Source organism: Hippocampus bargibanti, linkage group LG12, assembly GCF_051943395.1.
Source record: "Hippocampus bargibanti isolate YZ-2025 linkage group LG12, ASM5194339v1, whole genome shotgun sequence".
In the NCBI taxonomy this organism is placed as follows: Eukaryota; Metazoa; Chordata; class Actinopteri; order Syngnathiformes; family Syngnathidae; genus Hippocampus; species Hippocampus bargibanti.
The window spans coordinates 2,607,543-2,630,148 of NC_142745.1; the positions used below are offsets into that span (position 1 = coordinate 2,607,543).

Sequence of the window (22,606 nt, forward strand, 5' to 3'; positions counted from 1 at the left end):
AACCCCCTAGCCCCCCCCTCCCCCAAACAAAAAAAATCACAATTCATCATTTATCAAGATAAAGCAAAAACCCTCAGCAGTGTGTATCTATTTGACTCTTCTCTAAAGTCTTGCAGAATAAGCAATTATAGATTATGTGACACATTTAATCAGCCTTTCCGTGTTACATTTGATTTGCTTTTGATGGGAATCAACAATCATTATTGCGGTGCACTGCAGCTTCTTTCGCTGGCTGCACAGTGAAACCATGTCAGCACATCTTGGTCTGTACAGTGAAAGAGTAACTACTTGTTTTCATCCTGTTCAAAATGGGTCTGACAAATTTATTGTCGCATAGTTTGGATGTGTAAAAGCCCATAAAACTTATGATATAAGGGCCATATTGCTACTTGCCACTAGATTGCAGGCACGGTTTAGTTCCACTTGCATTGGGTATTATATTGCGCTGTACTGCTTTGGAGTTGAATAGGCTTAATAATTTGATGTATGACTCTACAAAATTAATGATTGTTGGTTTTGCTGTTGCGACGATTTGTGCCGTCCTTAAATTGTAATTTTTATGCAAGCACTGAAAAAAATGTCATCTTAATATTTTGCTGTTTGCTTATATCTACATTTTGTTGAATAGTGGCTCTTTTACAAATGCATTGAGAAATGGTAAATGAAAAATCACTATATGAACCCCTTCACTGCCAGACAGTGTGTAAAAAATTTTCCACTCCAATGCCAGGGTTTTTGTCATTTTCACTCAAATTGCAGGACCCACAGAATATTGAGTTTTAGGAAGACATAAACATTCAATGCAGCATTTTAACCTTAAACTTAGAAAAAAGTTTGTCGATTTTATTTGGCTCTTGAGTTATCTACAATTAAAATGGGGGCGGCTGTACAAAAGGCAAATGCTGTCCCCTCATGGGAGGGAAATCATTGCCACAGGTCTGACCGGAGCTTGATTCGCACAAGAAAAAACAAAACCCGAACAAATTCGGGAACTGCGCTCCATGTCATGCTTTTCAATTCCCGAATAAATTTGGTAATGGCAGTGACTGAGCTAAAAGCAAGCATTTTATCCATATTTAAACTAGCATTTTTGTCACACATCTTGGTCAGGAAGTGCAGTGTCCTCTGTGCCCCCACATTAGCATTGATGAAAATTGTGGCTTCCTTCCATCATTTAAATTGCCCATCGCTGATCTACATGAAAGGGTCAAACTGCTGTACAGCTGCATACATGAAATGAATACCTTTGCCTTTATCATGCTCACTTAAACGTTCTCATCTGCGTGATTGCACATTTGATGGCGTTCTTTTATTACCTCAATGATATTCTGTCATGGACGTGTTGTTTTAGGAGTACCATGCCCAGCTGGAGGAGATGCAAGTGACCATCAGGCAATTGGAGGAGGATCTGTCCGCTGCGCGCCGCCGCAGTGACCTCTACGAATCGGAACTTAGAGACTCAAGACAAACCAGCGAGGACCTCAAACGAAAGGCTGTGGAGTACCAGCAGAGGATTCAGAAGGTACACGAGCCAAGAAATATGCAGTATATTGTACAACACGCTGCGGTTTCTGTCTGTCGCCTTATTACACGGTCCACATTGGAAATTGAATTAGGTGGACTTTATCATTCTTTCTGTTTATAGGCTAAAGAGCAAGGGAAAGCAGAGGTAGAGGAGCTTCTCTCCAAACTGGAAAAGGTAAAATGAGACTCAGGTGTCATAGTTTTATGGTGCTGCGGCTGTCGTTTTATTTCACCATTTGTTTCCTTCTCAAGACAAATGCTGAGCAGCAGGTGAAAATCCAAGAGCTCCAAGACAAACTGTCAAAGGTTCGTTTATCAATGATTTAGAGCAGTTTTGCACTAACCTCGGTCCGATGGAACCCTTGTGGTTCGGTGGTTTATTCTCAGGGGTTCAGCTGAGACTCTGCCATGAATTAAAAACACCTGATTCAATATGTCAATAATAAGTAATGACATGCCCACTTAGCCATTTTCTGAAATCAAATGGTAGAGAAAGTTAGTGAGCGATCCATTTTCTCAGCAAATCTGAAAAAGCTGTATCACTCACTGAACATGACTACGTCAAGCCCACAAACAAGATTTTGAAAAATCCTTACTATGACTTGTATAAATCTGCAAATACCTTGTATGCACAGTAAGAGTCCAAATGTCTGATCCAAATGTTTCAGAAAGTCTGCCTAGGGATCCACTAACTTGCCATTTTCACTTCCTGCTCTCCCTGTAGGCGGTGAAAGCAAGCACAGAAGCCACCGAACTGCTGCAGAATGTCAGACAGGCCAAAGAACGTTTGGAACGAGACCTGGAACGCTTGCGAGGAAAAAGCGACTCGAGTGACACGCTCAAACGACGCCTGAGAGAGACAGAGGTACTACTTTAGTCCAAAATACTGCACCCTGCTCTCCTTATTGTCTAATATTTGTAACACACTGTTACCGTGACTAGACTCCCTCCATCTCTTCTACCTTTGTCACCGTGTACACTTCACCCCATGTCTCATTTTCTTGTTTTTGGTGTGTAAGCAGGAGGGCAGGAAGACCCTGGAGAACCAGGTAAAAAGGCTGGAGATGGTTGAACGCCGGGAGAATAAGCTGAAAGATGACATTCAGACCAAATCCCAGCAGATCCAGCAGATGGCTGAAAAGATCCTGGTGAGAGACCTACAGATAAGACTTCCGTAATACTCTTCAGCACTCCACCCCTAATTGTACCCCACCGCCCACCTCGGGTTATCTTCATCGGCCCTTCTGAGAGAGTTCATACTTGCACACCGCATGAACTAGCTAGCTCGGCTCTCATAAATGGCAGTTTATCGACAGACTCCATAAACCGTCTCAGCATGAACAGGCGCAGCTTCAGCCGTTTTGTGGATTTACAACTTCTCAATGCAAGTTTCTCGCTTTCTTTTCATTGTACATGTGTTGCCTTAGTAGGTTTGCACCTATAGTTCTGTCTCAGTGTGACAACATTATTTATTAGACTCTTTGGATTATTCAATGAACCTGAACCCTTTCCCACCAGGAACTGGAGGACCACCTGAGGGATGCGCAGTCGACGGCACAAAGGATGGAAACTCAGCTTGTCCAAAAGGAAAGGCTTTATGAGGACAAAATTAAGGTAGCGTTACGGCGCTGAAAATTTCTTACACAGGATACATTTTCAACAAAAGCTAATTCCCATGAGGCTTTAATGTTGCCTGGCTCTGTCTCATCAAGGTTCTGGAAGCTCAAATGAAGGTGGACCTAGCCGACAAAGAGAGCTTAGAAGCTAGGAGAGCGCAGCAGGAGGAGGAGTCAAGAGAGAACAGCAAACTTCTCAGTGAGCAGAAAGCGGTAAGAAAAATGGAAATGAACTTAAAATTGTCGCAGTGAGAACTGCCTTTAAACTTACATTGTTATTATTGTTTTGCATATTTATTTGTTTGGAAGTTTATGAACTTGCATGTTTCCAAATTGACAGCGTTACTCCATCTATTCATTGCTTTTCATCCACAATGGTTTGTGTGTTTTAGAAATGAGCACTTTGAAGACCGATTAAATTGTACTGTGCATCATTTTGCACTGGGCTCAAGTCCTAATCTGGTTAATGTGGTAGAATTGAGGCAGTTAAGAAGCTTTTCATCTTCTGACATTGACAGTAGTAGATTCAAGCAACACTTTTGAGGGAAGATAAGAGGATTTTACTAGAGTGAAACCTTCTGTTCCCCCCCCCTGACCCCCGTCGACCCTCCCTCAAAATACTTCCGCTAAAATTTTTGCACGCCAAATCTTGTGCACGCCAAAACTTGCACGCTTGTGTACGCCCGCAGTTTTTTTATGATGTTATTTGCACCGTCACACTGTGCGGCCTCTCTTTCTGCAGACCATTAACGCCATGGATTCAAAGATGAAGAACCTGGAGCAGCGCATCGCTGAGCTGTCAGAGGCTAACAAGCTGGCGGCTAACAGCAGCATCTACACCCAGAAGAATATGTGCGCTAACAAGCCCTTGTACCCACATTGTGCTTTCATGAGGGTTTCCACCCACACCGACACCATCTCCTTCCTGCCTCCGATGGCTTCATTAGTGTACATTTAAATCTTGATCCATCGTGGCTGATGGATCTTTTTAATGATCCGGGGTGGCCCGTGACGCTACACAGAGCAAATGTCACTTCAACTAATCTTTGGAAAAAAATGTTTTGTATTAATTTAAATGAATTACAAGTAGTAGAGGAAATCATCTTATTTTAAAATTGTATTCATTTTTATCTGTTTATTTTCCTCGATTAGGAAAGCCCAGGAGGAGATGATCTCAGAGCTGCGACAGCAAAAGTTCTACTTGGAGTCTCAAGCTGGCAAGCTGGAGGCACAAAATGCCAAACTGGAGGAACACCTTGAGAAAATCAGTCAGCAAGAGCAGACCAAGAGGACGCGTCTACTGGAGCTGGAGAGTCGGCTACGGGAGGTGAGCCAATGGCAAACAGAAACAAAATCTTTCTGCTCGGGATTATGTCATGCTCTCTCTATGCAGCATTGCATTACAGTCTTACTGTCCACAAAGCGGATTAAAGCGGTTGATCGGCCACTGAGCTGATAGCCTTTTTAGATCAATTAATATACGATAGAACTACAGATTAGTGTTCGGTTTCAGTGAGACACTAAAAATAGTTTTCAGCCATTTGTAACATTTCACCAAATTCAAAAGAAACCTCATTAGCACCCACTCCTTTTTGCCGTCAACGCCTTTCTGCACCACATTTTATTGCAGACAATCATTTTTTTTCCTCCACACTTTTTTAACTCTATAATTCCTGGATTTATTTGGAAATTGAAAAGCATGACGTTGAGCGCCATTCAAATGTGTTCTGATTTTGTTTTGTTTTTTTCTTGTGGGGGGTGTGAATCAAGCTGCGATCAGACCTCTGGCAATATTTTTCCTTCCCATGAGGGGGCAGCATTTTAGTTTTGTAGATTTCTATTGCAGATAACTAGAGCCAAATAAAATCTACATAACCTTCTTTTCGGATGAAAGAAGACAGTCGAAGAATGTTTATGTAGTCCTAAAACTCAATATTCTGTGGGTCCGGCAATTTGAGTGACAATGACAAAAACCCTGGCACTGGAGTGGACACATTTTTGCACATCGGTTGGCAGTGAATGAGTTAAGTATGTTACTCATTGCTGACTTCAAATGCAAACACATCATTCTTGTCCGATGTCTCAAGCACATGCACACTTTACAAATTGTCCATGCATAAAAATGTAATAGTCATTACATAATTTTTTTTAAAAAGGTCACCTATGAATGGGCGTGTTGAAAATTTCGGAATTGTGGGATTAACTTGTTTCTCCGACTGTTTTTACAAAATCTACCATCTGATACTGTGTACCAACAAATGGTGATAATTACATGCTAATATATTCCATTCTCATGTCATTGTGACGCTGCAGTAAACACACATTTTACCACTGCCATTTTTGCCTTTCCAGATGGGCTTAGAACACGAAGAAGAAAAACTGGAGATCAAGAGACAGGTGTCGGAGTTGACTCTCTCTCTGCAAGAGCGCGAGTCCCAGATAAGCAGCCTGCAGGCGGCTCGTCTCGCCTTGGAGAGCCAGTTGCAGCAAGCAAAAACCGAGTTGGAGGAAACCACTGCGGAGGCTGAGGAGGAGATCACCGCCTTGAGGGTAAGACGGCAAGTGCAAGTGAACAAATGACTGCCATTAACATGTGACGGCACTCGTGCAAATTTAGGCATTAAAGGAAGTAGGACTATTTTTCTCAGGAATAATATTTCACTATACTGTATACATAACATAAAGAGTCAACAACCGGATCTTGTCTATTTATTTATTTATTTATTTATTTATTTATTTATTTATCTATTTATTTATCTATTTACCCAATTACCTGTTTACCCATGTGTTCATTATATTTATTTATTTTACATTTTTTGATGGCACCGTTACATTGTGATTGTTATGCCTAAAATCTGATCCACGTTTTCCTGTTCTCATAGAATCACAGAGATGAAATTCAACAGAAGTTTGATGCCCTAAGAGACAGTTGTTCAGTAAGTGCTGATTTATGTCACGAGAAGTGAAATATCTTTTATATCTTTAACGTTATATCAAAAATGCCAAGGTGCAACTTTTTGAAATATCAATACCATCACTTGATTGATTGTCACTGTCAATTAATTGTTCCACAAGCACTGCAGATTCATTGAGTTCTTTTTTTGTTGCTTCAGGTGATCACCGACCTGGAGGAGCAACTTACCCAGCTGAGTCAGGAGAATGCTGAGTTAAACCGCCAGAACTTCTACCTGTCTAAGCAATTGGATGAAGCATCAGATGAGAGGGAGGACCAATTGCAGCTGAGCCAAGAAGTGGATCGACTCAGGAGGGAAGTGGCAGACCGTGAGATGCATCTCAACAATCAAAAACAAGTAATGTTGCCCAATTTTTAGTGTAAAGTGTATCTATCTAAGAGTTACAAAGACTATTCCCAAAAATTGGGGCTTAAACTTTCTGTCACCGGAAATATCGGCAAACCAGCAAACAGTTTTTTTTTCCAAATTTATGTGAATGACAATTTCCTCAATGCACCATTTTATTTACTTTTCTAGAACATTGAAACACTGAAGACGACATGTAGCATGCTGGAGGAACAAGTGGTGGAGCTCGAGTCCCTGAATGACGAGCTGCTGGAGAAGGAAAGGCAGTGGGAGGCTTGGCGAGGGGCCCTCGAGGATGAAAAGAGCCAGGCAGAAAGACGCACCAGGGAACTGCAGAGACTGTTGGACAATGAAAAACAAAATAGGTAATGTTAAAACAGTCTTAAATGTGTTGGAACTGTGATGAATTGATTATGATTGTTCTTTTCACAGGTTACGGGCTGACCAGCGCAGTACAGAATCCCGCCAGGCGGTTGAACTGGCTGTCAAAGAGCACAAAGCTGAGATTTTGGCACTACAGCAAGCTTTGAAGGAGCAGAGACTCAAAGCTGAAAGTCTGTCAGATACCGTGAGTTGAAATTCATTCATATTTGAGATTCAAGTTGAAAGTAACTTCTGAATATGTGACATTACGTCATAATCATCCGACGCAGTCGTTTTTGTAAAATTCCGCCAATGTTATTTGCATAGCTCAATGATTTGGAGAAGAAACATGCCATGCTGGAGATGAACGCTCGGAGCTTGCAGCAAAAATTGGAAACTGAGAGGGAGCTGAAACAGAGGCTGATGGAAGAGGTAGGAAGTCAATTAGATTAGCAAGACATTGTCCACACAAATGAACGTTATTTCAATTTCAGATCACCCGAAGTTCCATCTATCACATTTTTAAGCTTCTTCACCCCATTCGGCACGACAAAAATGTTAGGAAGTGCCTATAAGAACATCTGAACTTGAGATGGGCTTATTCGGAGGCAAATTACATGGTAGGAGGTGTGTGTTGACCTCCATTTAATTAGGATATGAATGTGGTTAATTCTAAACACAGCCATATCCACGGTTACAGTATTTTGGTTGTTTATTTTTCTTTCCCTCCCTAAATAAAAAAATAAAATAAACCACTTGTGCGGATTATAGAACATTTTTTCACGTCTCCAAATTTTCCAATTGAAGAGGATTAGATAGACTTTATAGCCACTGAATGGGAAGGTGTTGTATCTGTTTTTTTCCACGCTTTTTTTTCAATAACAGTTTGTCCGATGATATTTTCCCAGCAAGGGAAGCTGCAGCAGCAGATGGATCTCCAAAAGAGCCACATTTTCCGTTTGACACAGGGTCTACAGGATGCGCTAGACCAGACCGATATGCTCAAGACTGAAAGGACCGATTTGGAATACCAGCTGGAGAATATACAGGTGCTCAATTGCAATATATCGGCAATTGAATGAGATGCCGTCTGGGGACCTTCATGATTAATATTGGAAATTCCAATGATTCCTGGGAAATCTAATGTAGAAGGAAATAAGAAAAATGTTCTCAGTGAAGTCATCAAAGGGTTTTACCATTTCATCTTTATTTTGCAGGCTGTATATTCCCATGAGAAAGTGAAGATGGAGGGTACAATCTCACAGCAGACCAAACTTATTGACTTCCTCCAGGCCAAAATGGACCAGCCCTCCAAGAAAAAGAAGGTCAGAAATAAATATTTAATGGCCATACATCCTAATAAACGGTTAAAATTAGCTTCAGTGTATGCTTTGCTGTATATTCCAATTAAGTGAGCTAAAACTATTATTGCAGAGTCATGACCCACTTTTACAGGAAAGGACAATAAATCGTTTATTTATTTGCCTCTTAAAATACATTTACAAGAACTTTTTAAACGACATTGCAAATGAGTTTGACATGCTATCAAAACCATCGTGTTTACTCAGATGTCCGCTAGCTAACCAGAGGCTGAGCTTCACTATATTTATTTGCAGATGATTTCATGTCGAGTGACTCACCCAATATTGTATGTTTTACATCAGTAATGTTGTTTTGTGACATCAATTAAATCATCCTCTTCATATTCCCTCTGCAAGCAGGGGATTTTTGGACGACGGCGCGAAGATGTAGGCACTACAACTAATGGGGCATTGACTCCTCAACCCCAGCCGGCAGTTCCCTTGCAGTACAGCGACATGAAGCTTGCTTTAGAGAAAGAGCGCTCAAGGTGTGGAGAGCTGGAAGAGGCTCTTCAGAAGATGAGAATAGAACTACGATCCTTAAGAGAAGAAGGTACGTTGTGACCGTGCATGTAAAGAGGCCGTCAATGTTTTTGTCTACAGTTAATTAGGCCACTTTTTCAAATATATACTTCAACTGACTATTCTATTTTTTATTTTTTTCTGAAAATACAGCTGCTCATTTCAAAGCACAGGATCACATGGCTACTTCCACACCAGCCCAGGCTCGCCATCAAATTCTCATGTCGGCCATTGTCAAATCCCCAGAGCATCAACCCAACCCCTGCGGGCTGCTTAACCCTTCGACCCGCTCAAAGGAGACGTCCACGCCCGAAGGTGACGCGCACACAAACGCATACAAATACACACTCGATCTGCGTTAGATACATCTGCAAGATCACCGTTATTTTACGATGTATAAGGTGCACCAAAGTATAAGGCCCATCCCCAATGAATTGTGTATTTTCAAATGTTTTCCGTATATAAGGCGCACCGGAGTATACATCGCAACAATGAAAAACGTTTTCCAAATATAATATATAAATAGGTAAAAGTTTTCCAAATATATGGCACACCAAATTATAAGGTAGAGGCTGTGGTTACGCACGGCTTCTAAAGGGGGAAATTGAGTCAGTGCCTTCTGACAGTAGTTGTAAGACATGTTGTTTCTCAATATTACCTCACATATAAGGCACACAGGCGTATAAGGCGCACGGTCATCTTTTGAAGAAAATCAAGGCTTTTGGGTGTGCCTTACACACCGGAAAATACGCTTTGTTGACTTTGTCGCACTGGTTTGTATGCTATCATTGTCAACAAAATAGGCCCTTTGTTTGTTTCTTCTATCATGCTGTACAAGGCAGGATTAGGTCCGAAATTACATTATGCTCCGGACTTTGTAAATCTGAATAAAAAAAAGTTGTCTATCAGTTTTTAGTCCCTGTGCTTTTATCCATCCAATATTGTAATCCTGCCTGGGCCTATCTCTCAATGGAAAGATAATGGATGAAACTGGTTTTAATGTAGACTTTCCTCTTTTGACACGACCAAATTTATCTCGTGGCACCAATCTGCTTTAACTGTTCTATTTCTTAAGTTTCCTACTGACTTCTGAAGAATCCTCCTATTATAGCTTTAAAATGAAAAGTGGACAGACCAAGAGGACGTGTGCTGATCTTATCAGATAGTGACAAGTCCATTGCCTTACTTTGCGATTCAGGCCTCTACCTGTGTGTGTGTGTATGTCCCTTTCACATAGCTATTGTTAGACTGCTATCTCCTTTCTGTCTCTTTCCTCGTATTCCGTGCAGAAAAGAGGAGGGTCACCTTTGAAAGTAAGTTAGCAGTCACCCATTCCTTTCTTACTTTCTTGTCCAAACAGTTGTGCACCTCCATTCATGCTTTTTTTAGACATCCATACTTTATCATTTATGCATTCTATTCTGACTCATACCGAAACATTGGAGTATTTTCACCCCCCTGAAAAAGGTGTCATTTTTATTTTGGCTTTTTCACCGCGCAAACATTGGGAAAAAAAAATCTTACTGCTCTGTCGTTATAACAAAATCTCCATTTCTGCTGACAGCTCTTTTCCTCTTATTCTTAAAATTGCAGAATTTGGTCGTCGTGTGAAGGAGAGAATGCACCACAACATTCCCCATCGCTTCACCGTGGGTCTCAACATGAGGGCTGCCAAATGTGCCGTCTGCTTGGACACTGTGCATTTTGGACGCCAGGCTGCCACTTGTCTGGGTTTGTCTCTTTTGTTTACAGAGAACAACGGGTGGTATTTCAGTGAAGGATTTATTGGCGACCCTTATCAAAACGATTAAATATCATCTTTGAAACCCATCCAGCGCATAATCTCGGATGGACTTTTTGGAGAGTTTTTAACCAAGCCTATTTGAAAAATATGTGTGCGTGTAAAAAAAAAAGTTTCAGAATTTACCATAAATAATCTTTGTAATTAATATATACATTTTATATGCTGAAAGGGGTAATCTGCATTTGGCTTTGTTTGTGTTCGCATGGTCTGACATCACAATTGAATTTCATTATTTAGTTAGCGAGACTTTTTTTTGTGAGAGGGGAAACAAACTCTCCCCATTTTTAGTTTTATAAATAGAATTATATTTCAGAATATGACTTCAAAGAAATGCCTGATTTTGTCTGTGTGTGTCATCCTATAGAGTGCCACACTCTTTGCCATCCCAAATGCTCACCATGCCTTCCAGCCACTTGTGGCCTGCCAGCTGAATATGCCACCCACTTCTCTGAGGCTTTATGTCGAGAGAAGGCAAGCTCCCCTGGACTACAGGTTAAGGAAGCCAGTGGACATGTTCGCTTGGAGGGATGGATGAAGCAGCCAAGGTTCATAGTTCAATGCATGGACCATGATGTGAAATTTTAGATAAAGCATGATGTTTCTCGATTGATATTTGCATCATAATTATTTTTTGGTCTTTTCCAAAGAAATGGCAAGCGTGGTCAGCAAGGCTGGGAGACGAAATATGTGGTTCTTGATGGAACCAAAATATCAATCTATGACACGGAGCCAAGAGAAGGTCACATTTTTTTTTTTTGTAAGATCTAACCGAGAAAATCCAGTACAAAACTAATTTGGCGTGCCATTTTTAGACTGTGTCAATGCGGAGGAAGAGTTTGAGCTTTGTCTTCCTGATGGAGAAGTAACAGTTCATGGAGCTGTTGGAGCTTCTGAGCTCATCAACACTGCAAAGTCAGGTAACGGTTTATCGCCTGCTCCTTGTACCTCACTCGGAAGTATTTCTACCTCACCGAGATTGATCCACATTTTCCGTGTGTTTGCTTCCAGACATCCCTTACATTCTGAAGCTGGAGTCACACCCCCACACCACTTGTTGGCCGGGCCAGTGTCTCTACTTCATGGCTCCCAGTTTCCCGGATAAACAGCGCTGGGTGGCTGTACTGGAATCTGTGGTGGCTGGCAGCCGTGGTTCTAAAGACAAAGGGGATTCGGATGCAGTAAGCGCGAAAACCTTTCGAAATGTCATGTCGAATAATACAATGTTTTATGGGCGGTGTCAATTTGTAATGGAAGTCAAAGGAGGTTTATCGTATTTGTTTCTTCAGCCGTCATCTGTACTTTTTTGAAGGTGTCGGACGTTTCGCTCCTCATCTGAAGAGCTTCGTCAGCGAACTAAACTTGGCCTGGTAACTCTGGCCATATATATTTATCCCGAATGGACAGAGGTGGCAGAGCAGGGACCTATCAGAGCAGAGGTCTGGCACGAATGTTGGGGGAGCAGTGGACTACTCCCTTAAGCTAATCTAAATACTTCTTTTGTTCTCTCTGATTACCTCCTGCCTGGCTCTGATTGCCCCATTAGCTCTGGTATCATCTCATCAACATGACTAAGCCTCCGTGGTAATGACCTAAGAAGTCTGTTGTAAAATTCATAACATGATAAATGTAAATTCAACCTCAAACCACCGTGGTGATTTAAGTGAATGGTTTTGCTGTTTTGCAAAAATTGCTTCGTTTACTCCCCTTTAAAAGCATCTATTTTCTTTCGCTGAGATTTTGTCAAATGACAGTGAGGTTAAAATCTTATCAGAGCAGAGGTCTGGCACCACCACTTCTGTCCATTAGGGATATATGTATATATATCGGGCCAGAGTAACCAACACAACTTTAGTTTGCTGACGAAGCTCTTTGGATGATGAGCAAAACGTTCGACACCTTCAAAGAAGTAAAGATGACGGCTGAAGAAACCTTTTCATCGATCGACCACTTCTGTACGACTGAGAGCCTACACAGACTGTTTGTTAGGGTTGATGTCAATGCTACTAAATGTTCCAGACATTAGCCAGTGCCTTCATTTCTTCTTTCTCCTCTTCTGTCTTCTCTCTCTCTCTCTCTCTCTGCATGTTATCACCAATCACTCTTTGTGTCTTTTGATCATCTTTGTTAATGTCATTATGTGCTGTGTGTTGTATCCCCATTTGACGCAATTTGCGTGGACCATTATAGGCGGGTGTTTCTAAAAGACAGAAGAACCTGTCACCCCTGGTTCAGGTACAGTAAGATGCTGCACAAATGCTTGGGCTGAGCATGTCGTTGCTGTACCTGTCCGTGCATAGAACGCTATCACAGCTCTGTGCAGGAAAACACAGAACCAGGCTGTTAAATGGTTTCGTGGTCGCTGTTTTATATGAGGCCAAATGTGCACCTTAAAAAAATTGTGCCAAATGCATGGGTCTGTTTGGAACTCTATACTTTTGGAAGTTAGCATGCTATGCTATGCATGCTTCTTCTTTGCAACTTTATTGTGCCTCGGAAAGAAGAATAAACATTTGCGCTCGGTTGGCATTCGTTATCACAGCAAAATATATATGAAGATATTTTTAGGAAATATACATATATGTTGCCTCCCACACTTCTTCAACTGTCATGGTCCCTTTTCGCAAGTGCAGCATTTCCCAGATGATTCATTTCCCCTTCTTGCTGTTATACACGCCGCGTTTACCAAAGGAACAGTTTGATATATAAATAGTCTCATGAATAATTGAAGTGCTGAAAATTGGAAGTGCCCTTGACAACCGCATTTGATTGCATAAATTGCATTTGTATTGGGAAACTTGGAAATGCCGGCGATGTCTGTAGAATGTGACTCATGATTGTTTGTACCATCTCATCTGTGCCTGCATGTTCTCCAACACGAAGTGGATTTTGTATGAAGTTTGAGATCTGGCTGTTATTCTTGCTAAAACATCTTTTGATACCTACCCCACCTTCTCCATTCACATCTTGTACTTTGATGTCCTTACAGAAACTCCTGGGCAACTCTTTACTGAAGCTGGAGGGCGACGACCGCCTGGACATCAATTGCACTCTGCCTCTCACTGACCAGGTTCTGCCATAAACGTTTAAATTCAAGCTCGATAGTCGTCTTCGCCATTCGCCTGGAGGGTTTTTTTACATCGATGACCGTCCGTCCGTCCTTGTTACTCACCTTAGGTTGTGCTGGTCGGCTCTGAGGAAGGCTTATATGCACTCAACGTCATAAAGAACTCCTTAACCCACATTCCTGGGTTGACTGCCGTATTCCAGATTCAGATCCTGAGGGAGCTTGACAAGCTGTTAATGATCACAGGTTCGTCAGTGAAGCCATGAAGCTATGCTAATTCTTCTTTTTTTATACAAGTATGGTAACCTTTATTACCAGACCGTCATGGTTTCCATATTCTATAATATAATATACTGTATATGTAAATATACATTGCATTGACAACCGCATTTGATTGCATAAATTACATTTGTATATACATGCATTGATACGAAATGTGTGTTCCAGGAGAGGATCGGGCCCTGTGTTTGGTGGAGATCAAGAAAGTGAAGCAGTCTTTATCGCAGTCCCATCTCCCAGCTCCACCTGACCTTAACCCCTTCATCTTCGAGACGGTGAAGGGGTGCCATCTATTCTCCTCCGGAAAGGTCAGTTAGATGACTTTTGTCAGATTTTGAAAAGATGAGCACTCCCCCATAAATAAAAAAGTAGATAAATAAATAAATACATAGGTAAATAAATTAATAACCGGATGGATGGATGGATAGATAGATAGATAGATAGATAGATAGATAGATAGATAGATAGATAGATAGATAGATAGATAGATAGATACGAGATATAATAACAATAAATAAATAAACTGCATTCTTCTTCACAGATTGACAATGGGATCTGCATCTGTGCCGCTATGCCCAACAAGATTACAATCCTGCGACTTAATGAAAGCCTCAACAAGTTCTGTATCAGAAAGGTAAGCGCCGCATACAGTTGAAGCTTATGTTTAATTCCGATAATGATATTGTTCAACTTTAGACTTCATTTACAGGAAATTGAGACCTCGGAGCCTTGTAGCTGTATCCACTTCACCGGCTACAGTATTATCATTGGCACCAATAAATTCTATGAAATTGAAATGAAGCAGTACGTGCTCGAAGGTTTGTCATCCACCGTGGCTTATCGTCTACATATTAAATCGATTGCACGTTCACTTCACCCCGACTGAGCCGCTTGACGAATGCGTGCCTTTATCCTCCGCAGAGTTCCTGGATAAAAACGACGTGACGTTAGCCTCTGCCGTGTTTGCCGCATCCTCCCACAGCTTCCCCATCTCCATCATTCAGGTCACCACGGCTCCTCAGAAGGAGGAATACCTTCTCTGTTTCCATGGTGAGATATTCTTTACCGTGTGACGGTGAAGGTGCCACAATGCCAATGCAGTTAGTTGAGCTAATCTCTTCACATTCTCACGTATACACCTGCTGTTGACGTGTCGGGTGTTCCCACCAATTTTAAATAAGTGCTGCTTTATTTTGACTTGCCAGTAATTTTTTTTAATGACAGAGTTTGGCGTGTTTGTGGACTCGTACGGCCGCAGGAGTAGGAGTGATGATATCAAGTGGAGCCGCCTGCCTCTGTCATTTGGTCAGTCAATCTTCATTGGATTATATTTGCATTTTCTGAACTGTTTTCAAAACTTGCACGTTATGTGGTAATCAACAAGCGTTTTGACCTTTCAGCCTATAGAGAGCCGTACCTTTTTGTGACCTACTTCAACTCTCTGGATGTGATTGAGATCCAGGGACATACTGCTTTCGGGTAAGCTTATTTTTCAAAACTGATTGTTGTTGGTTTATCGCAAACGCACACAAACACAGTACCGTACCGTATTTTCCACACTATAAGGCTCACCTAAAAGCCTTAATTTTTTTTCAAAAGATGAAGCCTTAAAATCCTGTGCGCCTTATAGTATATGGAAAACATGTTAAAATGCGTCATTCATTCAAGGTACACTTTATAATCCAATGCATTTTATAGTCCAAAAAATACGGTACAGGCTAATCCATTGAATCCTATGAAGTACCATATTGAGGTTAAACTACTGTAATTCTGAGTGAATATATTTTTTCATATTTCTGCCAAGACGAGTGTACGGAGATTCATTCTCTATTCTTTTCAGGTCTCACTCATACGCTCACCTGGACATCCCAAACCCTCGCTACCTTGGCCCAGCCATCTCCTCCGGCGCCATTTACTTGGCGTCATCATATCAGAACAAACTGAGAGTAATTTGCTGTAAGGGCAACTTGATTCAGAACCAAGATGGCGGAGGAGACTTGCAACATTGCGGCTCCGGACGCAGGTGAGGTCCCCTTTGTTTTCACCTCTGGGTATGGACTGCACATTTTTTTGGCGGGGTCCTTTAATATTCTTGTGTTTGGTATTTGCTCTTTACTTGTTGTTGTTGTTGAGGATCGGTCTCCACTGGTGGCGCTGGCATTGCACGGTTGGTGATGGTTAGGTGTCGCCTTGCTATTTATATCTGTTTTAATCAGTAAGAGCTGCATTTTCTTTTGTTTTGCAGGAGGAAGAGATCCTTTTTTATATGTTATAAATCATGAGATTATTTAAATATAACATGTACATGTTGAAGGCCAGTTAATAAAGACCACATTTGTGATTTTACATCATGTGATTGTGGTCTATTATAACCTGATTCTTGCTTTCGGAGAATCCAAACAGAATGCGCAGTGGTACATTTGCTTGACTTGTTCAGTGAATATAGGCATGTGATTGCGAGTGGTCTCTGTGTGGCCTGCAATCGACTGGCAACCAGTTCAGAGCAGTCTGCCTTTTGCCCAAAGTCTGTTAGGATGAGCTCCAATTTCCCTTTCACTGAACTGGATATGCAGTAGGAGAGAGTGAATGGATGGCTTGCATTTTTCATGAAGTTAGCACTGAAAAAAAATGCTGATGTCAAAACAGGGCTTTGATGTCTTCCCAGAGCTTTTTTTTATTCTATCTTTGACTCAATTTAGTAAGCCGAATCCCGCCAAACAAACAAATTGATTTTTTACGGCTTTTTGGGAGGCGATTAATTACTGCTTTGGGGGTGTGGACAATTACAGTGAATTAATGAATTGGAATGATTACTTTGTTTGGTTTTCCTTCCCTTCTCGAAATGTGGCATTTAAACAGGGGTGATTTGGTTCACTTTTTATATTTATGCTAAGCAAGTGGGGAAAGTGTAGAACGATTCCTGCATGGACATTTTTTTTTGTAAAGGAAAATTAAAACCATGATTTATTTGTGGACATTCCACAGACACCTAAACACAAGCAATAAAAAAAAGTACATTTTTCATCAAATGTCCCCTTCAAAGCGGTGGATGAGATATTCGATTTCCCTTGATAACGTCTGACAATTAGAACACAACGCGACTCGTCACCCCGGGCGCGCTTCCTTTTGTTACTTTCCTCCTTCTCCCCGACAGCCCAAACAAACGAGGGCCTCCTTCCTACAACGAGCACATCTCCAAAAGGCTGGCAGGCAACCCCGTTACCCACGGAGAACCTGGCACACCCCATCGCTACCGAGAGGCCCGCACCGAGTTTCGTCGTGACAAGTCCCCCAGCCGTCCTCTGGAGAGAGAAAAGTCACCCGGGAGAATGCTGGAAAGCCGGATCGTCGCATCACCCGGCAGAGCCATGGCCGACCCTCGATTAGAGCGCTCGCCGGCAAGGTCCATGGGCGACCCCCGAATGGAACGCTCCCCGGGGCGTGTGATGGATGTGCGCAGGGAGAGGTCACCGGGTCGATTTGAGGAGCGCCAGAGGCTTCATACTGGTTCTGGACGTACGCCCATCAACCCCGTTGCCAAGGTCTGTTGATCATTTTAAATTCAGTGCTGGGCCATTTTCATCTCCTTCACTCTATCATGGGGGGGAGGAGGTAGGGGGTGTGAGATTGAATGCCTGGGGGGAAAAAAACACATCAAAAAATGTCCTGGTCAATGGAAGCGTGAACTCATTCAAACTTTGATGAGACAAAGCACATGTGGTTGCAAATAAAGACGTTTTTATTTGACTTCGGGTAACTATTTTCTCTCAAAATGATGGTGGGTGGACGTTGTGACAATGACAATATGGAGCGTAGTAATTTATGACTCAATGCAGAGTAAACATGATGAAGAGCGTTTTTTTTTTTAAAGTAGCTTCTTTGCAGTCTTTTAGAAGGAACCAGAAGCTCTTTCCAGTATTTATGCTAATTCAATCTGTCTCCTGGCGGCAGCTTGCTATTTACGATGAATATTTACGAATAGTCTTCTCGTGTTTGCAAGAAAGCACCCGTGTGTATCAGCCAAAAAGGCTCGATTATTTACTGCTTCGCCTGCTGCGTCCAACTGTGAATAAACTGGGATACCAGAACCCATGTCTGTGGTTGTTGTTGTGCACTAATGGATTTTAATTACGAACATTCTCAAGACAAACTGTACTCAGGTCATAGAAATTGAATTTCAGCCCACCAAAATCCTCATGAAGGCGCGACTGTTATATTGTGAGAATACACGGTTTTTGCAAAAGTGTTCACACCCCCGGATTTTTTTAACCTATTTCGTTACATTACAACTTTTAAAGGACAACCGACGTCTCCGGACAAGTTGTGTCCATAACTTGTAAAATGGCTTCAAATGACTTCTACTGAGCGACAAAGATTCCACCGCATATAGCTATATTTTACGTTTTAAGATTCGTGCTGAATATTCCGGAAGTTTTATTTTTGAGTTGGTGATGAGTCCGTACGTGACATCACTGAAGGAACGCCCCTGACTGAAAAAAAGGACACATTGTAGCAGTCCTTCCATCACGTCAATGCTTTTTTGGTCTGAAAACCTTGTGTGTGAGATACCAGGTTCAATTCCAGCTCCAGCTTTCCTGTGTGACATTTCCATGTTCTTCCCGGGCCTGCGTGGGTTTTCTCCAGGTACTCCGGTTGCCAAGAAGATGCATGGCAGGCTGATTGAAGACTCGAAATTGTCCTGAACTCATTGCCCGCCAGACAATGTGCAAAAATGCGTCCACTCCAGTGCCAGGGTTTTTGTCATTGTCATTCAAATTGCAAGACCCACAGAATATTGAGTTTTTGGACTACATAAACATTCAATGCAGTGTAATAAACCTTAGATTCTCTTCTTTCATTCGAAAAAAAGAGTTAATTCTTAAGTTATATGGGTCTGGAGTTATCTGAGCTTGAAATGGGGGTGATGTACAAAAGCCAGATGTTGCTCGTGGGAGGGAAAAACATTTGCCGGAGGTTTGACCGGCGCTTTATTGGCACCCCTGCAAGAAAAACCAAAACCCGAACAAATTAAATAAATAAAAATTAAATAAATTAAAAACAAAATATTTGGGAATATGAACAAGTTGGATGTTGACCAGATGAGAACGGGTTCCTCCACGATGTGACTAATATTTCCTCATGACTCTTTTGGACAGGTATGGGACCAGTCTTCTGTTTAGGCGCCTCTTCTCCGTCAGTGAGGTCCATCCTCGGGAAAGGTCGAAGAGGATCAAATCAGCGAGAATGTCACAAGGAATCACTGCCACACGTTTGTTTTGATTGGCATCCAAGTAGGCTACCCCACACAAGAAACGACAAATCGCTTTCGGAAATAAAAGGTAATTGTTCAGGGGAATAAACCGAACAATGACCTGTATGCCAGATGAACAACTTTTCAAGCAGGGTGTTTTGACTGTGTTTAGCGGTAGCTTGACCTTTCAGTTCAATGTCGTTTCAAGGAAAAACTCAACTAAAAAAGCTCAATTGTAGCAATGCAAACTCTCACGTGGATTGCCGAAATATGAACATAACTAGTTACATGTTTTAAAAAAGGAGAGAGAAAAAAAACACATGGGCTCTGTCACGGCCTTGGTAGCATTTTCGTTTTTAGGAGCATCGTCGACTGTTAATACACAATCATTAAAGGACAACCGACGTCTCCGGACAAGTTGTGTCCATAATTTGTAAAATGGCTTCAAATGACTTCTACTGAGCGTATTTTAATAAGATTCCACCGCATATAGCTATATTTTCCGTTTTAAGACTCGCGCTGAATATTCAGGAAGTCTTGTTTTGGAGTTTATTACGAGTCCGTACGTGACATCACTAAAGGAACGCCCCTGAGCGAGAAAGCGACACACAATGCATTTTGCGGTACTTTGTTTGGTCTGAAAACTTTGTGATGATCCGTGTTGATGTCGAAATTAAAATGAAAACACATAAATAACGCGACAAATCAGCCCATTTCCAACGGAGCTTGGGTGCCATCTTGTGCAGTTTCTGGGACGCTACATTGATGTCATTTGAATTGACATGGGAGGACTCCTTTAATCGATTGCAAACATGTATGCTTTCCTCTTCAGAACTATTTGAATCATATTCATAACTGGATGAGTAACAAGAAAGCATCTTCTCCGAATCTGAACTCCGTGAGCCCATTGTTTTGTTTCTTGAGCAAGGCAAGACGACTTGGCGTGACGTCACGAACTGGGGGCGGGACTTTCTGAAAATCCCCAGTTTCAATCTGATTTGTGGCAGATTTTGGACACTTTAAGTGTGCATTTTTATTGGTGTTTTGCATTAGAATAAAAATATCATACTGCGTGTTTTGGGTATTTTAGATGCTATAAAACGTTTTTCTGGTGTCAGTTAAGAAACTAAAAAGTGACGTTGGTTGTCCTTTAAGAGCTAGTTACAATCGTTTACACCGCATTTTCAGTTTAACTTGGTCATATTGGTACTCGTAAGTGAGCCGTGTAATTAAACAAAAACTGAACTAAGCCAATAGAGCCGCAAAGCAGAGGCTTGTCTTCCTGGAGATAGGTGAGAATTAAAAAAGTACACGATCCTCAATGCCGTATAGCAGGACCTTTCTAAATCTTCAGAATGCTATTTGACTGTAAATAGACAAGACATAATTTTCTATACATATTATATAAATATATATTGAGATGGAATTTCAAGGCTGGATAAGCCGTGTCTATTTTTGTTAAAGAAAAAAAAAGTGATAACATGTTCTCTTGAATGTCTAATAAGTATTCTTTTAAGATGTCTCGAAAAGTGAGTGATTGCATTCAGCTTCTTACTAGTGTAGTGCCTCCATTTTTCAATGGGAATCCAAATTGGTGAAAATAATTTGTTTTGTTAATGTAGATGTGAAATTAACTGGTGTTTAAATTCCACCGTTCAGCAAATGACAAAAAAAAAAACACCCAGTTTTTCACATTCTGAGTTGTGTATTTTTAAAGGCAGTCCTGATTGTGTAAAATGCCAGTACAGTGGGGCCTCGGTTTACGAACACCTTGCCTTACGAAATTTTCAATTTATGAAAATTAAACCTTCGAGGATCTTGTTGCTGACCGTAATGAGGTCCTCAACACAGATGAATTGATTTGCCTTCAAGAGGACAAGCAGAAGTAAGCCATTCAGGAGTTGTCATCTGAGGGTGAGGAGGAGGAGGAGGAGGAGATGGCTGCAGTATCAAGTGAGAGCATCAAGGCAATGTTGGATAAGTGGAATGATGTGCAGGCTTTTATTGAAAAGCTCCATCCAGAAAAGACTGTGGCTATGAGAATCATCAACATGATGAATGATAATGTGATGCCTCAGTTTCATAAGACGTTACAAGTCAGAAAGCAACACGTGTCAATTAAGAGCCATCAACTACCATCACGCATGTAAATAAATTGACTTTATTATACAGTGCAGTGTATTTCCTTCATTACAATACAATAACACATTTATTATACATAGAATAAGGTATATTGGGTGTAGTTTTAAGGCTTATTTAGTTAAAAATTATATTTTATGGAGACCTGGGAACGGATTATTTTCATTGTAATGGTTTCCTATGGGAAATTAATTTTTGGGATACACACTTTTCGCCTTACGCACTCTGTCTGGGAACCAATTAAGTTCGTAAGCCAAGGCCCCACAGTATAGCACTCAATTGAAATCGATTTCCGATTCTTTGTCGTGCTTCTTTTTTTGTGACCCGTGACATCATTTATATTGTGTTAACACAAACTAGATGCTGTAACTCGCGTGTCTATCACTGAACATGAAGACTTCTCTGCTTCGTGATGCTTTGATAGTTTTCAATGTGCAAAAGCTTCCTTGAATGTATTGAAGTTGATGCATTTTCTGCTGATCAAAATACAGCGAAGCCCTGTAAGATACGTGAAATTGGTCGTAGCCCTGCCAGGCATAATAAAAATACACAAAAGACAGCCCAACCTCCTTCCTAAAAAAACGTATGTGTAAATGAAGCTCCTCAACTCACTGCAACATCGTCCCGTGACGACCCCATAAAAAGCAATACTTTTATCGCATCGTTATTGCTATCGCCTGAGTACGGGACCGACTTATGATGTGAATTCCCAAATGCGGGCCGTCCTGGGTTTCACTGTTTAAAATCCTGTTGTTTCGCCATCTTATTTTTATTTTTATTCTTTCAAGTTGTACATTTCATTGAAATGCTTCGATGCTGGATTATGATATTGATGTTTGCTAACAACCAATGTTTTATTCCAGTTCCCTGTAAAGATTTGGTCACACAATATTAAATATATCCTCTGACTTTGAACATGTTTGTTTGTCTGTATGTGTGCCCTGCAATTGGCTGGTAACAAGTTCAGGGTATCCCCACCTACTGCCCCAAAGACAGCTGGGATACGCTCCAGCACCCACTGTGTGACTTTTGTGAGTACAAAGCCGATTGGAAAATGGTTGGATGGGCTTTTATTTCCTCCGTATATTGCTCGATCGTCTAAAGCACAGGTGTCAAAGTCAAGGTCCGCGGTCCAAATCTGGCCCGCCATATCATTTAATTCGGTCCGCTAAAAGCAAATCATGTATGTCAAGTGACATGATGCTTGCTAAAGTCCGAACCAAAATTTCAAATTGTCGTATGTAAACCACAATATCAGTCATTATTCTTGACTTCAGATTTGAAAACTAGTTATTCATTAATTTGTTTTGCGCTCGATAGGTAATATGTTGAGGCGATTAAACATTGTAATGGCTTCAGCCCA

At 41.3% G+C, this 22,606-nt stretch overlaps 1 protein-coding gene across 2 annotated transcripts in view; it reads left to right on the forward strand.

Moving 5' to 3' along the window:
* Positions 1–22,425, forward strand: part of cita (citron rho-interacting serine/threonine kinase a) — a 35,598-nt gene extending 13,173 nt beyond the window's left edge. Inside the window, exons 13-49 of one of the 2 annotated variants that reach the window (XM_089010480.1) lie at positions 1,352–1,522; positions 1,646–1,699; positions 1,777–1,830; positions 2,249–2,389; positions 2,547–2,672; positions 3,043–3,138; positions 3,237–3,353; positions 3,883–3,992; positions 4,293–4,467; positions 5,493–5,690; positions 6,023–6,076; positions 6,254–6,451; positions 6,632–6,825; positions 6,893–7,028; positions 7,151–7,255; positions 7,732–7,872; positions 8,041–8,148; positions 8,545–8,737; positions 8,860–9,021; positions 9,996–10,019; positions 10,300–10,437; positions 10,875–11,055; positions 11,158–11,249; positions 11,323–11,427; positions 11,519–11,688; positions 12,698–12,742; positions 13,497–13,577; positions 13,685–13,820; positions 14,022–14,161; positions 14,395–14,487; positions 14,563–14,671; positions 14,775–14,903; positions 15,078–15,158; positions 15,254–15,332; positions 15,694–15,876; positions 17,008–17,395; positions 19,010–22,425. In XM_089010480.1, the coding sequence (XP_088866606.1) occupies positions 1,352–1,522; positions 1,646–1,699; positions 1,777–1,830; positions 2,249–2,389; positions 2,547–2,672; positions 3,043–3,138; positions 3,237–3,353; positions 3,883–3,992; positions 4,293–4,467; positions 5,493–5,690; positions 6,023–6,076; positions 6,254–6,451; positions 6,632–6,825; positions 6,893–7,028; positions 7,151–7,255; positions 7,732–7,872; positions 8,041–8,148; positions 8,545–8,737; positions 8,860–9,021; positions 9,996–10,019; positions 10,300–10,437; positions 10,875–11,055; positions 11,158–11,249; positions 11,323–11,427; positions 11,519–11,688; positions 12,698–12,742; positions 13,497–13,577; positions 13,685–13,820; positions 14,022–14,161; positions 14,395–14,487; positions 14,563–14,671; positions 14,775–14,903; positions 15,078–15,158; positions 15,254–15,332; positions 15,694–15,876; positions 17,008–17,395; positions 19,010–19,033 (4,731 nt within the window). In that variant the 3' untranslated portion in view covers positions 19,034–22,425. The remainder of the gene's footprint in view (positions 1–1,351; positions 1,523–1,645; positions 1,700–1,776; positions 1,831–2,248; positions 2,390–2,546; positions 2,673–3,042; positions 3,139–3,236; positions 3,354–3,882; positions 3,993–4,292; positions 4,468–5,492; positions 5,691–6,022; positions 6,077–6,253; positions 6,452–6,631; positions 6,826–6,892; positions 7,029–7,150; positions 7,256–7,731; positions 7,873–8,040; positions 8,149–8,544; positions 8,738–8,859; positions 9,022–9,995; positions 10,020–10,299; positions 10,438–10,874; positions 11,056–11,157; positions 11,250–11,322; positions 11,428–11,518; positions 11,689–12,697; positions 12,743–13,496; positions 13,578–13,684; positions 13,821–14,021; positions 14,162–14,394; positions 14,488–14,562; positions 14,672–14,774; positions 14,904–15,077; positions 15,159–15,253; positions 15,333–15,693; positions 15,877–17,007; positions 17,396–19,009) is intronic. The other variant, XM_089010479.1, reaches the window with a different exon arrangement.
* Positions 22,426–22,606: the final 181 nt, after the last annotated feature.